At 37.3% G+C, this 20,623-nt stretch overlaps 1 protein-coding gene across 7 annotated transcripts in view; it reads right to left on the reverse strand.

The window, feature by feature from the left end:
• Positions 1 to 20,623, reverse strand: part of EIF4G3 (eukaryotic translation initiation factor 4 gamma 3) — a 294,628-nt gene that overhangs the window by 218,253 nt on the left and 55,752 nt on the right. For all 7 annotated transcript variants that reach the window (XM_090268730.1, XM_090268729.1, XM_090268734.1 and 4 more), the window contains one exon: positions 5,265 to 5,340. In XM_090268730.1, coding sequence (XP_090124856.1) covers positions 5,265 to 5,340 — 76 coding nt within the window. The remainder of the gene's footprint in view (positions 1 to 5,264; positions 5,341 to 20,623) is intronic.

Here is a 20,623-nt window from a genome sequence, read left to right on the forward strand (position 1 = left end):
CAAGGCTACTTTCTATTGCCTAAAATCCTTTGTCTCTCCAGAATAGATACTATATATAACCGACACTTTTTTAATTGACTGAAGGTTACATTTACAGTAGTAGCTTTAACTAGTAAAAGTCAAATTTGATTTAACTCAAAAATTCAAAAACTTAAAATTCAAAAATTTCACTTTAACTGTGTAGCAGGCACTGTGCTGCTGTCACTCACTCCAAAGTACTAAGTGTATAAAGTCACATGTCCTCATTTATGAGGAATCTTAATAACATGTCTATTCTTTAACTCGGTAATTGCATTTCTAGAAAATTATTCTACAAAAACAATCCAAAATTCAGAGAAAACTTTAAATTCAAATAAGTCATTTCTAATAGGCAAAACTGGAAACAACCTAATGCTTAACTACTCACAAAAATAATGATTACATATATTTTTTCTCAAAAAAACCCATTCTTCACCCAGCACTCATTCTATAAATAGTACTACATTCTTTCAGTTGCTCAATCCAAGATCCATGACATCTCTCACATCCCACATCCAAGATATCATCATATTCCACTTTCAACATATATACCGAATCTACTATTCGTCTCTTACTGCTACCACCTTACAGGAAGTCATCATCTCTTGCCTGTATTATTACAATAACGATTTAACTGGCCTCCTTGCTTCCATTTTACCACCCCAACTACCTGCCCTAAACACAGTCTACTCTCTATAATAGCTACATTCTTTTAAAAGGAAGTTTAAAATTACTGCTCTTAAATTTCCAATGGCTTTCTATCACATCTAGATTAAAATCCATAAGCTTTACCATGGTCTATAATGCTCCACGTGCATCTTTGAATGCTATCTCCAACCTTTCTATATTCTAGCCACACTGGCTTCCTTGCAGTTCTAAGACCACATTAAGCATGTTGCTATCTCTGGGATATCTCCCCAGGCAAGAGAAACAAGAGAAAAAAACAAACAAATGGCCCTATATCAAACTAAAAAGGTTTTGCACAGCGAAGAAAAACAACAAAATAAAAAGACAACCCACAGAATGGGAGAACATATTTGTCGATATGTTCTGATAAGGGCTCAATATCCAAAATTTATGAAGACCTTAACAAAACTCAACACCAAAAAAATAAACAACCCAATTAAAAAATGAGTGTAGGACCTGAATAGACATTTATTCAAAGAGGACATACAGATGGGCAACAGAGATATGAAAAGATGCTCAACATCACTGATCATCAGAGATGCAAATTAAAACCAAAATGAGGTATCACCTCACACCTGTCAGAATGGTCATCATCAATAAATCAACAAACAAGTGTTAGCAAGGATGTGGAGAAAGGAGAATCCTTTCGCACTGTTGATGGGAATACAGATTGGTGCACACTGTGGAAAGCAGTATGGAGATACCTCAAAATATTAAAAATGGATCTGCCTTTTGACCCAGCGATCCCACTTCTGGGGATATATTGAAAGGAAAACAAAACACTAATTCAGAAGGACATAAGCACTCCTGTGTTCATTGCAGCATTACTTACAATCGCCAAGATATGGAAGCAGCCCAAGCGTTCATCAGGAGATCAGTGGATAAAACATCTATGGGACATTTACACAATGGACGACTACTTGGCCATAAAAAAGAAAATTGTACCCTTTGCAACAGTATGGATGGACCTGGAGAAGGTTATGCTAAGTGAAATAAGCCAGTCAGAGAAAGTCAAATACTATATGATTTCACTCATATACGGAATCTAATGAACAAACTGAACTAAGAACCAAAATAGAGACAGACTCACAGACGGAGAGCAGGAAGCCAGCTGGGGGACAGGGATTGCGGGTGGAGGGACTGAGCAAAAAGGAAAAAGGCCTCATGGACGTGGACAACAGTGTGGTGACTGCTAAAGGGAAGGGGTATGAGAGGAATAAATGGTAATGAAAAAAATACAATAAAATTAAAATTTTTAAAAAGAAATGATAAATAAAACTATACCAAAAAATAGCTATAGTAGTTCCCTCTAAAAATCAATCAAAATTACTAAAAATTTTCAGTTTCCTTTTTTTACCTATCTTAATTTTCAAAATAATAATTCGATGGTGAAGGTATACTTTGATAATTAGAAAAAGTTGTACTTTAAGTGTTAGGCTTCTCCCAATAAACTCAGTATTTAAAAAAATAAAACCAAAGCAAACTCTGGCCCCCAAAAAGTTTGTGCTATAAAAGAATTAAAGGTTATTTTTCAACATAAACTGAAGGTTTCCAATTACTAGTGTATCATCAAAACTGGGTCTATTTTAAGAGTTCGAGGAGGTTCAAAATACTATTAATTGATCTACAATAGCTGTAACTGAGACTTGTTTTGAGTAAGCCAGGAAAAATAATCATCTTACCCATTACCTTCATGATAAAGTTCGAACTCTTTAGGACAATGTTAAAATCATCAAAACCCACCAATCTCATCTTTACTTCAGCTACAAAACCTAAAATGCATGCCACATTAGCCATTCTACTAACCATGATTCTGAATCTTCATTTCCTGGAAGGCCTTTTCCTCCCTTCTTTGCCTAGAGGTCTATACCTTCCAGCTTAGTGTCACTTCCACAATAAAATGTCTTCTTCCTTTACCATATACTAGCACGTTCAGATCTCTAATCAAAGGATCTTAACATGGGGCCTATCAGTGGCTTAATGGACATCTATGATACTCTGAAATTTCATGTAAACACTGGGTATGTGCTGTTTTTTAAAGAGAAAGCATTGCAACCATTCAAATTCTATAAATAATTCATAACCCAAAAGGATAAGAATCACTGCTTTATCATATAACCTTATATTACAATTATTTATTTACTTCCTCATACAGTGTGAGTTTCTATAAAGCACCTTGTCACATCCTTAGGTACACATAGTATGATGAACTAAAGTATTAAAAAGATTATGTCTGTCTCCTCAATTCTCCCTAAAATTTCTCAGGCTCATTGTAAGACAGTTGATATCTGCTTTTAATTTTAATACCTTCATCCTCTAACCTTTAAGTTCCTTCATTATAAATCTGAATCAATCATTTAACATAAAAAATCAAACCTCCTCCCATTAAAACCAATGTTCTCTTTTCCAAACCTTCTGCATTTTTACATGTAACTGTAGAGAAAAAGTACAATAAAAAAAAGTTTAAGTTAAAATTTTAGAGAAAAGATATCCAAAAAGAAAATTAAAATTCACGACTTCCGGCCAAGATGGAGGCTTAGACGGACACGCTAGGTCTCCCTCTACAACTAGAGAGGAATACAACTACTTCAAAACAAAGGATAACTAGAAATTCCAGAAAATAAAACTACACGGAAGTCCAACATATGAAGTTATAAACCAGCGGTGCCATTTGGGCAGGTAAGAGTTAAAGAGGGCAGTGCTGTTTGCGGTCGCACCTGGACAGCGGCAGGGCGGCGAGGAATCCCGGCTGCGGTCAAGCCCCTGGCGGTGCGCGACCCCGGCGAGGAATCCCGGCTGCGGTCAAGCCCCTGGCGGTGCGCGACTCCGGCGCTGGGGAGAGCGGCCGCCGCATCGCCTTGAACAGTGAGGCCCAGGGGGGCGGGAGGACGGATCCCGGTCTCCTAGCTGAATAACTGTGTGAATCCATCTTGGACCCCCGCCCCCAAAGAAAGCACCACAGGGCTGCAAAATAGGTCGCGGACAGGCAGGCGCTGGTCGCTGATTTGTGACGCATACACAGGCACTGCCCCGGACAGCCGGCCCAAGAAAACAAAACGCATCTGTCAAAATGAGGCAGACAACTATAGAAATCCCGGTGACACAACTCACCAGGCAGCAGATAGAGAACCTGACAGATGAACAGATAAGAAACCTGTCAGAGGCTCAGTTCTGGGCCATTGTTATCAGGTGGCTTACAGAATTCACAAAAGAGCAGGAAAAAGATAAGAAAGAAGCGAAAAACTTTCATAACGAAAGGAACAAAACCGCATACGAGATAGATGGTGAGAAAAAAAAATCCAGAGTTCATTTCAACAAACTGGAATATGGAGAAGGAACAAGCAGTCAACCAATGCAGCGAGAGGAAATGGGAAGCAACAATGAGAGGATCAGAAACCTCTGGGACAGCTATAAAAGGCCCAACATAAGAATCATTGGTTTGCCAGAGAATGAGGAAGATGAACTAGAACTTGAAAAATTGAGTGAAAATATAATAAAGGAGAACTTCCCAGACTTGGGGAAGGGAATAGACTTGCAGGTCCAGGAAGCAAGGAGAGTTCCCAAGAGACTGGACCCAGGGAGAACCACTCCAAGACACATTATAATCAAAATGTCAAAAATTAAAGATAAAGAGAGAATCTTAAAAGCAGCAAGAGAGAAGAAAAGAATTATGTACAAAGGGGTCCCAATTAGACTATCAGCTGACTTCTCAAGGGAAACCCTACAGGCAAGAAGAGACTGGCAAGAAATATTCAAAGTAATGAAAATCCAAAACCTACAACCACGAATACTCTATCCAGCGAAATTGTCATTCAGAATAGAAGGACAGAGAAAGTGTTTCCAGGACAAAATAAAACTGAAAGAGTTCATTAGATCCAAACCACTGTTATATGAGATGTTAAAGGGACTGGTTTAAAAAAACAGAAGCTAGGGAGATGAAACAAAGGCAAACTAAATAGGCAACGAGAGTGGAAAAGGAACTGTGGGTACGGGAAGCATATTGGGGGGAGGTCAACAGGGAGGGGGAATGGGGAAAGGGAGGGAGATGATATAGGAATTGGGGATCAAGGTAGGAGGGAATGGAATAGACGGAGAGAGGTTGGGAGGAACTGTATGCACAACTAATGGACATAATCTAAAAGGGGGGGACAACTGGAGGGAGGGGGGCCACCGGGTGGAGGGAAGCAGAGGGAAGGGAAATTGGCACAAATGTAATATTTTAATCAATAAAACACATTAAATCTGAAAAAAAAAAAAAAGGGAAAAAAAAAAAAATTCACAATACATGGCCAAAGGCAAATGTTTATGAAAGGAAAATAAAAGAAGACAGGTGTACGAGCCAATCTACCATAACATGTTTGTTTCATCACCACTTCTTAAATCAAGATGATGGGGGAAAGGCCTATTTGCCTTATTATATTATATACATCTAGTTCTATTTGGGATTTTATTGAACCTTTTGCCAAAAACAATCTATCACATGCCTATCAGCCACCGCCTGTGGTGCTGAAGGCTCGTGTGGGGACAGACAATTTGACAAGCAACCTTGAGTTACTCACCGCGCTGTACACTGCAGAGACGGTAGGAGTGAAGATCCGGTCCTCGAGAGGCTGCTGCACAGGTCCTCTAGGAATTCTAGAAGAGCAAGTTAAGGATAAGAGAACTCCAAAAATGGATTGCTTTAGCAGTAAGAGAAAATTACCACCACAAAATTCTGTCAGTGACCCAGGCTTTGTCATCCAATTAGTGGGGGGGTTATACACTTAACTGTCCACAGGAACTGGAAAAAACAAAGTTTTTCAAATTTCCTAATGTATTAGATCAATGTCTCCAAAAGGGAGTCCCATGATAAATATTCCATGGAAACGCAAAACAAATAAAATTACACAACAAACCTCCAAACTTTAAGCCTATAATGAAAATCTACCACCTTTATTCTAGAGAAAGAGACTAAGGAAATATAAGCAGGATATTCAGAAAGATAAGACTAATTCATCAATCTGGAAATTGCTGACAAAGGCCCAGTCTGTTCTACTAACTACACAGGAATACAAGTGTTTCCTTGTTTTTTTTCTTTTAGCTGCTAGTTTCCCTCATATCCACCCACCAACTCCCCATTTTTAAAAAGACTCCAGCATAACTTAGTTTAAAATGTTTCAGCATGTTGTCAAGACATTCTGTTAAAAGACAAAAGACTATCATTTTATTCAGCTTCAAAAATCGAAAGATGTAACAAGTTCTTCTGCCTGGTAAGGTGATAGTTTTATCTCTTTAAGAATGACAACCAAAACATTAACAGCAATTATTTCCAGGTGGTAGGATTATATAACTGTATCATGTGCCTTTTCTAAAATAAATATAAAGTATTTGCATAATTTCAATGTATTTTTAAAAGAATGACTATAAATGTGATAAACCCAAATGAGAGAATCCTTTCTTCATTGTAACAAATATCTAATACTTCTTACATTCGTCGTCGTCGTCGTCGGCAGCCGTCCGTCTCGAGAGACGATGGTGTAGCTTCTTAAGAGTCTATCTGCACCGCCGAGAATGGCTGTGCAGTCCGACTCGGGAGTGACATGGTATCTGTCTCCTCCCATGTTGAATCGACATCTTGCGATGACGCTGAAGCTACAGAGCCTGGGCAGGGTAATATGGAGGGTCTGCTGTTGCCCATGCAGCAGACCCCCCCTCTCTTCGCAGCTGAAGGGTCCAAGGGAAAGACGGAGTCAATACAGCTTGGCTTCAGGTGCGCCGCAGGAGTTGCCGGTGTTGACTACAACGTCAAACCGCCTTAGGGACTCCGGCTCCGGATTTTCTGTCGGGGTTTACTCCCTTAGCCTTTCCCCTGAAGAGGTATGCCGCAAGGCAGCGGAGGTTTTTTGGAGTCAGAGTTTTCCTTCTCTGATGTACCCTGACTGGAAGATCGAACCAGCGACACTTAGCTCGCAGGCCGACGCTCAATCCACTGAGCTAAACCAGCCAGGGCCCACTTCTTACATTATGTTCCTTTTAAATTCAATGCAACCGTTTGAAAGATTGAGTGACAGTTGCAAGTAATTTTATATGAATGACCATAAGTTAAAGAAATCTGAAAGAATCATTAGAAGTGAAATTCTTCATATCTTAGTAGCAACAGTTTACTGAGGTAAGAGAAAAAAAGAAAAATCCTGTGCTTTAGTCATCAAAATTAATAACACTGCACCAGTCTCTAGACAGTTCCTTAAACTAGCCCTTATGCATTTAAAATGCCACATAGAGAAAGAAAGCTAAAACATGTCATTTAAAAAATGCTTCATCCCAACTATGTATATGTTTGCCATGTGGAAATATAAACCTAACAAGTTTCAGGACAAAAGTCCTTCCTGTTAGCTTGTCAATTCTTTCAGGAATAAGATTACCCCTGGCTGAAATAAAACATTCTTCAAATTCTGCATTGTGGTCCATGAATAGTAGAAAATATGAGGCCATTCTTTCTTCTGCAGAGCCAACTGCTATTGCTTTTTCTAGCTAAGGCTAATTCTCACTATGTGAAAATAAACTCTCAAATTAGTTACCAGTACTATGCCCCATAAGCGGAGCCACACCACTTAAGGGTAGGTTAGGGTTCCTGGTTCCTATTAGTTACTTTACTGGCAAACAATATTCCTATAACTACAAGATTTCTAAAAAGACAACCATATGTTTAGCCAACATTCCAGTTAACATTTTGTCTCCCTGGCCACAGATATAGAATGTTGATTTCATTTATTTCACTAATTATCTACAAAATATTGTGGGAACTGATAAATGAAGTGCTTCATAAAAAAAAAATCTAGATTAAAAAAAATAATTATTTTAAAACAAAAACACAGTCCTATAAAAAGAAAACTAAAAACAGAAGTTAGAAGATCTGAATCCAAAGTGTGTTACAAGCATAACCAATCAGGTTGTCTTCACTGAACCATTTTATAGTACTCTGGTAAACTGCGGCTCAGCAAGATAAAGTAACTTACCCACGTTAACAAGGCAAAGTAGCCAAGCCAGGTCTTACTGTATTCTAAAGACTGCACTCTTCCTATTACATCAGTGTGTCCAAGAGCAGAATACTTCATATCATATATAGAAAGACAACATCACAACCTGGTCAAAATCTGGTTGCCTCTATCTACAGGACAGAACTAAATTGGCATTTCACCTCACAAAGGAGTCAATGTAGTGTCACTCTAAAACCAAAAAGTCCCAAGTTCTTAGACTGAGTTGAATCATTTTCCCAATGCCAAATGGAATACTCACTGTTACAGGTAAGGCAGGTAATGCAAGAAACCGAGGGAGCTTATTTTACAGAGTAATTTTCTAATTTGCAATGGTTATGGTTACACATCCTTGTAAATATGCTAAAAACCACTGAATTGCACAACTGAATAGTGTAAATTATATGGTATGTGACTTATATATCAATTTTAAAATAATACTATTTTAGTAATTTGCAACTAAACTGGTTATCACCCTTTCCACTAACAAAAGCCCAGATAAGTTAGGAGATTTAAAAAAGAGAGTATGAGATAGGTGCTGCTAGGCATTGTCTCCAAAAACAAGTAAATTCAAAGCAATGACATTCACATAAAGCTCTTAACACTACAGCATACTTCCTCCAAATCCTGCCAACCACTGAGCTTATTACCAGCTCTCCCCAAGCTCAGTATCACCAGCAGATACCATTGGATGCATATTTCCCTTTCAGCTCAGGGTAAAAAGCAAATCGTTTCTCACAGCACCACTCAAAATTCTAATTCAATCAATAAACAGTGCAATATCAATGTGCAGTACTCCAGAACACAGTTTATTTTTTAAATCTCATAACTGAAATGCAGTAGCACACCCACTTGACATTTTTGCAGTTCAAATTGCTGATTTATATCACTAGGAAAAATAAGCAAAATCATTAACAAGATTACATGATGTTAATTCTACACATTCTTTTTCTAAAAAAACATTAACAAGACAAATTTCAAAATCAAATGAAATTTGAAGGTTAAGGAGAATTAAAGCACAACAGTTTCTAAATTGATTATCTTTTTAAAAAAATATTTATTTATTTTCAGAGAGAGGAGAAGGGAGGGAGAAAGGGAGAGAAACATTGCCTCTCACACACCTCTAACAGGGGACCTAGTGCACAACCCAGGCATATGCCCTGACTGGGAATCGAACCGGGGACCTTTTGGTTCACAGGCGTCACTCAATCCACTGAGTCACACCAGCCAGGGCTAAACTGATTGTTGTTTAAAAGATTTTATTTATTTTCAGAGAGAGGAAAAGGGAAAAGAAAGAGGGAGAGAAACATCGGCCAGCTGCCTCTCACGCGTGCAGGCCCTGCCCCAGCCAGGGCCAAACCCACAACCCACGCGTGTGCCCTGACCAGGAAATGAACCGGTGGCCTTCTGCTTTGTGGAACGACGCCCTATCAACTGAGCCACACTGGTCAGGGCTCTAAATTGATTATTAAAATACTCACTACCTATTCACCATATTACATGTCGATTCACCAGATAAAAAATTTTCAGCAACCAAATTTCATCAGAAAAATTCAGGATAGGACATGTAAGATTACATAATGATCTGAATGTTTCCTACTTATATCATGAAGGAAAGAGAGAACCAATAATTCTTTGAAGCACAGAGGTTTACTGAAATTTCATGAATGATGAGCTCTCCTCAGGAGAGTTTTGGATCAACGACAATCATAACTGAGCTTGGATTTGACTCGTAGGCAGTATCTCTTCAAAAGGTAGATATTGACAAGTAAGAAAGTAAGTAGTGAAGGTCAAGAGAAATCTTCCTCCAGTTTGCTGAAATACTACTGTTCCATTTACAATCCCCAGCTGAATGTTCCTAAACTTTGCCCCACTCCAGTACAAGAAATGCTACTTTCCCAATGCTCAGCAAAAGCAACATTCTTAAAGTGACAGCCTCAAGTTATCACTGCCTCACTGAAAGGAAAAGTCGAAGTACAAACCCACTGCACAAATACTGCTTTGGAGAAGACACAGTTAACTGATTTCAGGAGATGGCAACAAATGAATACAAACGATCTTTTTCTGCATTCTGTTTTATTTAATGGTAATGTCAGTCAATTTATGCCTTCATTTTATCCTTCTTTCTACGTAGTTTTTGATAATGAAAAAGGAAGACAAATTGTATAGCATAAGAATAACGACAAATTTTCAAAAATATACACAAATATACTATACATGATTCCTCAAAAGAAGCACTATTTAAAATACAAATGAGTTGGAAATAGCTATATGCTCTTTGATATTAGTTCTGATCCATAAAGAATATGACATAAAAATTAACTCAAAATTAATCAAGACCTAAATGTAGAGGATAAAACTATAAAATTTTAGAAGTAAACAGGATAAATCTGCATAACCTCCTATTTGGCAATAGACTGTTAGATAAGACACCAAAGGCAAGAGCAACAACAAAAAAAGATAAACTGTACTTCAACAGAGTTAAAAACTTTTGTGCATCAAAAGACACCATCAAGAAAGTGAAGACAATCCACAGAATGGGGGAAAAATATTTGCAAATCATATGTATGGTAAGGGACTTGTATCCAGAATATGTGAAGATCTCTTACAACTAAAAAATAAAAACACAAACAACCTATTTTTTTTAATGGACAAAGAATCTGAATAGACATTTATCCCAAGAAAACATACAAATGGCTAAAAAGCACATGAAAAGATACTCAGTATAATCAGTTATCAAAGAATGCAAATCAAAACAACAATGAAATATCACTTCACACCCACTACGATAACTAGAACCAAAAAGCCAGTATTGATGAAAATGTAGTGAAACTAGAACCCTTATACACCGCTACTGGGAACATGAAATAGTACAGCCAGTCTGAAAACAGCCTCACAGTCCCTCAGAAGTTTAAACATTGAGTTACCATACAATCCACCACTTCCACTCTCAAGTGTATAACCAAGAGAAATGAAAATTTATGTCCCTGCAAAAACTTACATATGAATATTTATATGCATGCAACATTATACAAAATAGCCAAAAGGTGAAAACCACCCAATTGTCAATCAGCTGATGAATGAAAGCACACATAAAATGTGGTATATTGACATAATTAAATTTTATTTGACAATAAAAGAGAGGAGCCCTGGCTGGTGCAACTCAGTGGACTGAGCTCTGGCCTGTGAACCAAAAGGTAGCTGCTCTGATTCCTGGTCAGCGCACGTGCCTGGGTTGCGGGCCAGGTTCGCAGCTGGGGGTGTGTGAGAGGCGCACATTGACGTTTCTTTCCCTCCTTACCCTCCCTCTAAAATTAAATAAATAAAATCTCTTAAAAGAAAAAAAAAAAGGAAATACTAATACACGCTACAACATAGATAAACCTTAAAAACATGCTAAGTGAAAGCAGTCACAAAAATCCACATATATGATTCAATTTTTATGAAATCTACAGAATAGGCTATAAAGACAAAGACTAGTGGTTGCTTAGAATGGGAGTGAATGGACAGATAGGGAGTTGAGGACCTGAACAGACATTTCATCAAAGGAGACACACAGGCACACGAAAAGACGGTCAATATCACTAATCGTCACAATAACGCAAATCAAAACTGCAATGAGACATCACTTCACACCTGTCAGATGGCTATTATCAAGAAAGGCAACAAATAACAAATGCTGGGAGGATATAGGAAAAAGGGAACTTTGGTGTATTGTTGGTGGGATTGTAAAGGGATGCAGCTATTACGGAAAAGAGTATGGAAGCTCCTCAAAAAAGTTAAAAAAGAACTCAAGTCCCACCCAGCAATTCCACTTCTGGGTATTTATCTGAAGAAAATAAAATAAAATATAACTAAAAAAGATTTATTTACCCCATGTTTATTGTAGCTCTGTTCATAACAGCCAAGATATGGAAACAACCTAGATGCTCATTCACAGATGAATAGAGAAAGATGTGATACATTTATACAATGAAATAAAAAAGAATGAAATCTTGCCATTTACGACAATATAGATAGACCTAGGCAGTATTCTGTTAAGTGAAATAAGTCGGACAGAGACATAAAAATACCTAATGATATTACTTACATGAGGAACTTGAAAAAAAAAAGAATCAAAATGAAACAGAAACAAACTCATAGATTCAGAGAACAAATTAACAGTTGCCAGAGGGGAAAGAAATGCGGGGTTGAGCAAAAAGGGGAAGGAGATTAAGTATCAACTTCCAGTTATAAAACACGGGAATGTAATTTACAGCATAAGGAATAGCGTTAATAATACCACAATAAGTATGAAAGGTTACAGCTGGTTACTGGACTTAACTGTGACCACTTTATAAGACATATAAATGCTGAATCACTACGTTGTACACCTCAAACAAATATAATACTGTATGTCAAGTATAATTAAAAATAAATTAAAAATAAATAAATAAAAGGAAAACTCTCATTTCTTTGACTACTAATCAAGAGGTATATGTGGTATAATCCTATCAGACACCTTCCTATTATCAATAGAACCATAGAGTGTGCAAGTCTTCTTAACTCCATACCTCTGTAATAAACTGTTTTCCATGTGCTTTCTTTCCATCTAAAATTGCCACGAAGTTATGTCTGGTTCATTCCGTGCATAAGTAATCAATCTTTGAATGTAAATAGAAGACTTTACATTTCTACCCATTTAATTTTATAATGCTGATTCTGATTCATTTCATTTTTAAATAAAATCCTACACTTAATTTTTTGCCTCTAAGTTTCCCAGTAGTCTTTGCAAGGATAAGAATTTCATCTTAATTTAAATTCTTGGGGAAAAAATACTAAGTAGGTCAGAATTCAAGAAGGAGTACTGTGACACTTCAGGAGACATTCCTCCAGTTTTAAATCCATGCCATAAACAAACACAAGTTTGAGGGCAATTGATCAAATGCCGAGCCTACCTTGGTTCGCTATATTGTCCAAGAAGATATCATGAATACTTAGCTGAAATCAAATAATCTGGAGTCTATATGTACAGGGATTTGTAGTAAGGTACACCTAGACCTATGCTCAATCCACTGAGCCACAGAAGCCAGGGCTACTACCATTTAGGTTTCTTGTTGTTGAAGAAAATTTTGTGTTAAAATATAGATAACAAAATTTATCATCTTAAGTATTCCTAAACACACAGTTTTATATATATAAAATCAACCCTGGCTGGTTTGGCTCAGTGGATTGAGCGTCGGCCTGCGAGCTAGGTGTCGCTGGTTCGATCTTCCAGTCAGGGCACATCAGAGAAGGAAAACTCTGATTCCAAAAAACCCCCGCTGCCTTGCGGCATACCTCTTCAGGGGAAAGGCTAAGGGAGTAAACCCCGACAGAAAATCCGGAGCCGGAGTCCCGTAGGCGGTTTGACGTTGTAGTCAACACCGGCAACTCCTGCGGCGCACCTGAAGCCAAGCTGTATTGACTCCGTCTTTCCCTTGGATCCTTCAGCTGCGAAGAGAGGGGGGGTCTGCTGCATGGGCAACAGCAGACCCTCCATATCACCCTGCCCGGGCTCTGTAGCTTCAGCTTCACTGGAGAGGACACTCCAGCGTCATCGCAAGATGTCGATTCAACACGGGAGGAGACAGATACCGTGTCACTCCCGAGTCGGACTGCACAGCCATTCTCGGCGGTGCAGATAGACTCTTAAGAAGCTACACCATCGTCTCTCGAGACGGATGGCTGCCGACGACACCTAGACCTTCAGAGTATAACTAGTAAGAAAAAAAAATTTTTTTGTTACAGTTGAGAGACTGACCATCTGCTGAAGTTATAATTTATAAATAAAAAACTTATTTTCAACTTACAAATGAAAAGTGGAATATGTTTGATAAGATTTAGGAAATATGCAATCAACCCCAACCAAAATGATAATTGTGAATTCACCCTCAGGCCTAAAATACAAGTAAAGAAAACTGCTAGCTTTATATAAAAAATGCCTGAAGAATGAAGGTAAACAACAAAAAGGAAATGATTTTATTTTTTAAAGAGAGGTGTTCCATCCAGCCAAGGCAAAGTAAACCTACTACAGCTCTTCCCCCATGCCCCTCACTAATTACAACTAAAAACTCGAGACAAAATACAAAAGCAATGTACCTGCAGACTCTGAAAAGTAAACAAAAATGGGGATCGAAGAAAGGAGTCCAACTTAGAGAAACAACCAATATGGAGCTGGGGGGTGGGGGTGTCCCTTTTGTGCTGCTGCTGTTATTAACTGTTTCATCTTTTCCTCTACTGCCTTTTGCCTGGAAAGCGGGCCCTGTCATAGAACTAGGCAACAGGGAAGCACTGCAAGTAGCTAGAACTACAACAGAAACTTCTTCCTGGCAAGGGACAATGAAGAAGAGTCCTGCTGGGCCGGAGTACTGGGGGAATTCCAGAGAACCGAAAGAGGAGGACCCCTAATTCTTTGTATGAACCCACCCAAGTCCCACCAGGCTCATCTCTGAGCTGTACATAAAGGGACAAATTTGAAACAACATATTAAAAAATGAGAACTGCCCCCTGCCCAGAAGCAGAGCTATAATTTGAGCCCTAAGCCTAAATAGCATTTTAACAGGACCCATAATCTATAAAATATAAAATTTTAAGTGTCCAGGACACAATCTAAAATAGACAGGGGGACACTAAGAATAGTAAAGTAAATGGAGAAGCTGAAGAACTAATATGCAGGACCCATGGACACGAACTGGGGGGTGGGGAGAATTGTTGGAGGGGAGGGAGGTACCAGGCAGAGGGGGGCAAAGTGGGAAAAAACTGGGACAACTATAATAGCATAATCAAAAAAATATACTTAAAAAATAAAATGGCAGCATTTCTTTTCAACATAGAATTCTAAAACTAAAGTATGTACTAAAAACTATCTAAGTTTTTCAGCATATTTTATGTTCATTCGTAGAATGTGCGTAGCCAAGATGACTTTCTTCTATAAATTCCAGACCAATGTAATTAACGTGCATCCAGTGTAACATGTTTAAATTTTAAAGTCTTCCAAAAATATTTTTAAAACAATCAAATGTCATTCTTCAAAGATGGCAGGGCTTATAGAAATTTTAAAATAAAATGTAGCAGTAAGATCAGAAAAGTAAACAAAAATGGGGATCGAAGAAAGGAGTCCATTTGGGAAACTTAAAAAAAAAAAAGCAGAGAGAATGTTTTGAAATACAATATAAAACATCAACAACTTTCTGCTCTTATCTTAAAGTAACTTCTAGTTGGTTCTGGTATATTTTGGTACTTAACATTCAAGCATGGGTAGGTATATAAAAATTGTGAACTTGCAGTCAAGTCAAACAATGCCACCACATTATGAATATTCAATTCACAAAAGCTGCTCCTATTCTGCCCTACTGCTCCATCTCTATCTCAGAATCCTGTTGTTTACATCAAGGTTTCAGACCAACACATAACTGCAAGTCAGGTTAAAATGGAGCAGGCCTCCCTCTAAACTTGATGATTGAGTCAATTAAAGATTCTGGGTGCTTTCTAGCTCTGCTAATTAAATGTGAACAAGTCTTATGAAAATTACAATCTAGACACTCAAGAGTTACTGCCCATAACTATTTAACTAAGAATGCTACACATGATTTCTTCATTTACTTTAAATAAATAAATAAATAAATAAATAAATAAATAAACTTGCATACAATTCTAACATATAAAAGTTGAAATCAGCTTATACACAGTTCAAAACCCAAGACCTATAACCTGGTTCTCTATTAAGTTATTCCCGTTATATATTTTTAAGGGCTAGAAGCAATTTCTCCTATTGCTTGGTACTTAAATATATTTAATAAACTTGATGGCTTTGCAAGTTGTAAATGTTTGTAAAGCTTTACTGTATGTTAGCATTTGCACAAAACATCTCTGAAAGAACATACGAAACGGACAGAAGAGGCTGCCTCTGAGAAGACTGCTAGGGAACAGAGGGCGAGAAGGAAATTACTTTTCACTGTATACACACATAGTCCTTTGTCCTATTTAAATTTTTTCATATGCAAATATTATTTTTAATATATAATTTTTAAATTGCTAAGTTTAAAATGCTTATCAAAGGCTTGGTTAACATAAAACTTAACAGAAACATACTTTTCACTTGCATAAATATGTATAAAGTGTCTACTCTGATACCTGAAAATATGTCTTGCCCCAAATATACTATCTCATCATAAGTCATTGCTCAACTTAATCAGAAAAATTCAGCTCAAGACAGTAAGACTGCAAAAGTAACAAATTAGTTTTTAATTCGAATTTAAGTAACCTGTTTATAACAAAAACATTCCTTGTAGAATTGATACCATAGAAATTACTAATAGAGTTGCCAAGTTTCTTACCATATATAAATAAAATATAATGGGTGTGAGTGTAGAGTTGTATCATTTTTGCATTTAGCTTTCTCAAATTCCACCATGCCTTGTGGAGGGCAGAGGAAAAGACAGACACAGGGAAATGTGAACACTGCTGACTATTGCAATTCCACTCAAGGAACATGTTCTAGAATTAGTATGAGATCTGAGAGCTAAACTGACTCATTTCTTTGGTTCTCAAAGTCCTAAGTGTGACTCCAGTGTTGATTCAGTATGTATCTGTTATATAACCTGGCCTCTAAATATCAGTGAATACCTATCCTCCAATGTTCACAAACAGGGAAGAAACACAGCCTGAAGATAACTGACTGTGCTGGGCATGTTCAGATACAGTACGGTGATACCTGACATGACTCCTTTAAAAAGCATAATTCTGACTATGCAGCTTCAGAATCAGCCAGTACATTTGTGCACAAAACATCCCAACCACTTTGTCCTATTACTCAATTTCCAACTGTTACAATGCCACACCACTGCATTCTTATTAATAACTTCTGTAGAGATGCATATAATTATTCTACCTAAAAATCAGCACTTAATATATCAGAAAACTCCACTGCATTGAACATATTTTTTATTCAAAAATCCTACTGGCTAAAATGGGTCAATCTCTACTATCTCTAATCCAATACAGCAGCACTAAAATTATTAACTAACATTCAAGGTTATTGTTAATATACAATTTTAGCCTATAAATTCATTCAATTTTCTCTCTATACCACTTCTGTAATTTTTCTAGAAGTATCTATCTCACCTTCCCTTTCCCAAGGCCACTGCCAGCATCTCAATTCAGATCTTCATTCTCTATTTGCAGTAGCTACCTCAGTTTTCCTGACTATAGTCTCTTCCTCTTCAATTCATACAGTACAATATCATCAGATCAATTTTCCTGAACAACACCGAGGTCACCAGGTACAATAAATGGCTCCCCAACTGTTTTTTTACCTCCAACTCCAAATTCTGTGATTCGATTACCACCCCTAGCTGGGAGCTCTCCAACCTCATCTCTATTTCCCACTCCCTAAAATGAAACCTCACCTAAATAACAAATATCAGGCTAGTTACTGACTGACCTGCAACTCCCATGGCAAGGAATGAATACGTTCCTTTCTTCCCTCCACTAGTCTAACTACTACCTGAATTAAATTCCTTGTTATAAGAGATCACATATTGTTTCCTTGCACTTATATTCAGTTATCCTATTTATTATTTGTAAAAGAAGACAGAAAATAATAACTTAAAGAACTGTTGTAAAGATTATATAAAATAAATAATCCTTATAAATAACTAAGTATATAGTAAGTATTCAATAAAATGCTGTCTTTATATGAGAGAACGCTGTTCAAACACTTTCTCCTCATTCCTTATATCTTAATGTCCTTTCTTCAACTAGACAAAAGACTTGTTCTGTATAAGGATGCCTGGTTGAAGAATTCACTTAAACAAATCCATTCCAAAGCTAATTAGAATCCAAAGCTGCTTGCTTCTCTTTTTGTCCTGATAAAGGCTTCTAGGGTAGGGATTATTCTGCCAAAATAAGTCTTGGTCTGAACGACCAAAAGGATCACTTTCTTATGTGAAGACAAGAGAAAAAAGAACATGGCACTCAGTCAGCCAAGCACCTCCCAAAAGATTAAAGGTATTACTTCAAACATCAAATCAAAGTACCTGAAACTTAAATATCACGCCACTTCCAGCCAGCCTACCCAGCTACAATAAATAACTACAGATCAAAATCAGTCAGGACTCAGAGTCAAGTGAGGCACCAACAACCCAGACCACCCAGGATCAGGAGAGAGATTCTGTAGGGTACCCAGAGAAAAGGGAATAGAAAAAAAGAAAAAGAAAAAAGAAACAACCTGGCAGAGAAATAAGTGCTAATTCTCCCATTTTTTCCCTACCCACTCATGCACATTGCTTGGGGAAAAGCAGACAGAATGGAAAGAGAACCACCACGTTTAGGAAAACTAAGACCTCACTATGAATCTTGATCCCTCTACTCCCTAAATTAGGAAAATTACTTCACCTCTCCAAACTTCAATTTCCTCATAAACAGCTGTCTCACAGAATTATTATAAAGATTAGGTAGGATATACACTTTCTACAACATGGTAGGAGACACTTAACTGATATTGTTTCTGTCCCTTATGTCTTTGACTTCCATGCTATGCTTACAAAAGAAAAAATAGAGAAGAGGGAGAAAAAATTTATGAAAAAAGGACAGAATACATGAGAGAATATTATGAGTAATTTATCACTTACATACAACTGTTAATTTTAACTGATACAACTGTTAATTTTAACTGACATTAAATCTAAGAGAAATGCAGACCATTTTGACAAACATTTTATGTGATCAAGAATGTGAACTCTAAATATCCAGATGTCAGATTCAAATCCTGGCTCTACCACTTACTAGGTGTATATGACCTTGGGCTAGTTAGTTAAAGCTTTTTGAGACTCAATTTTCTTACCTGTAAATGAGAATGATAGCACTTATATAGGGTTCTGGTGAAAATTAAAATACATGTAAGATGTTTGATATAATCCATAACATATAATTTAATTATAGTAACTAAACTATTAATAAATTACAACAGGAAAAGTTTATTTTTTCCTTTTAAAAAGTTACCTAACTAAAAGAACAAGAACTAAGAAATTATAGCTTTAATTACTAAGATCTACTTGTGTTTCTAAATTTGATGGTCTCAAAACTCCTCCTTTACACTTAAAAATTACTAAAGAATCTAAAGATTGTTTGCTTAAATGGGTTATATATCAATGTATATTTACCACATCAGAAATTTAAACTTAGAAAATTTTTGAATATGTATTATTTTAGGATAAGAATAATAAACCAATTCTATGCTAACATAAGTAACATTTTTTATTTTAAAAAATAACTACTTAATTTTTTCCTCTAATTTAAGAGTAACATTGTTTTTATAGTTTTACTAATCTCTTTAATGTCTAGTTTAATATAAAACCAGCTGAAATCTTATGTGTGCTTCTGCATTCAATCTACTGTAACATATTATTTTTAAGACATGTGGTAAAAAAAATAAAACACAAGAATGAGTATGCTAACAGCCTTTCCTGATAATTGAGTCAGTCTTCCTTTTTGCTCTTCCACTAAAACTTGACACGTGGTAGTTTTGAAAACTTAGGTACAATATAAAATCTAAAACCATATCAATTACTTGTTATACATGGTTACATTGGGCCCTGGCTGGTTTGGCTCAGTGGATTGAGCGTCGGCCTGCGAGCTAAGTGTCGCTGGTTCGATCTTCCAGTCAGGGCACATCAGAGAAGGAAGACTCTGACTCCAAAAAACCTCCGCTGCCTTGCGGCATACCTCTTCAGGGGAAAGGCTAAGGGAGTAAACCCCGACAGAAAATCCGGAGCCGGAGTCCCTAAGGCGGTTTGACGTTGTAGTCAACACCGGCAACTCCTGCGGCGCACCTGAAGCCAAGCTGTATTGACTCCGTCTTTCCCTTGGACCCTTCAGCTGCGAAGAGAGGGGGGGTCTGCTGCATGGGCAACAGCAGACCCTCCATATCATCCTGCCCAGGCTCTGTAGCTTCAGCGTCATCGCAAGATGTCGATTCAACACGGGAGGAGACAGATACGATGTCACTCCCGAGTTGGACTGCACAGCCATTCTCGGCGGTGCAGATAGACTCTTAAGAAGCTACACCATCGTCTCTCGAGACGGACGGCTGCCGACGACGACATGGTTACATTAAAATTAATTGTTCTACATTGCATTTTTTTTTTTAAGATTTTACTTATTCTTAGAGAACGGGAAAAGGAAGGTAAAAGAGAGGGAGAAAAAAATTGATGTGCAAGAGAAACATCAGTCAGTTGCCTCCTGCACATGCCATGACCAGGACCAAACCTGAAACCCAGGCATGTGCCCTGACTGGGAATTGAACCAGCAACATTTCGCTTTGCAGAATTGCTCCCAACCAACTGTGCCACGCGAGTTAGAGCTACATTGCATGTTAAATATATCTTTCACCTCTGCATGATTTATAACATCCTACTCAGAACATCTGGAAAATATTGGTACATTAAGTTATACAGACTTTCCAGATGTTGACATATTCCAGTGTACAATATTAAAGATCAAGTCTGTTAATATCACCACTGAGATCATCAGAAAAGTCTATAAAGTACTAGGAAGCTGTCAAACTCATGTTGGCACATCCAGGTTTCCAAAACTCTAACTTTCACTTAAAGCCTGTAATTTTATCATTGGCAACAATTTTCATTGAAGTGAAATAAACCACGCCTAAAAACTCATAGTTTATCATTAAGTAAAAATGGTGTTATTTTAAAAAACAAAAAAAACAAACACTTGTTCTGCCTAAAATTCACTCACACAGGTGGTTTTCATTAAAACCTCTACTGGGCAACTATGCACCTAAGTACCGTGTGCGTACTTCCCATTCCATCACATAGAATATATAAAAGACTGCACTCAGGGGTCAAGTTTTAATCAAATAAGTAATT

Source organism: Furipterus horrens, unplaced genomic scaffold (genome assembly GCF_987537825.1).
Source record: "Furipterus horrens unplaced genomic scaffold, mFurHor1.1.pri manual_scaffold_3, whole genome shotgun sequence".
Taxonomy (NCBI): Eukaryota; Metazoa; Chordata; class Mammalia; order Chiroptera; family Furipteridae; genus Furipterus; species Furipterus horrens.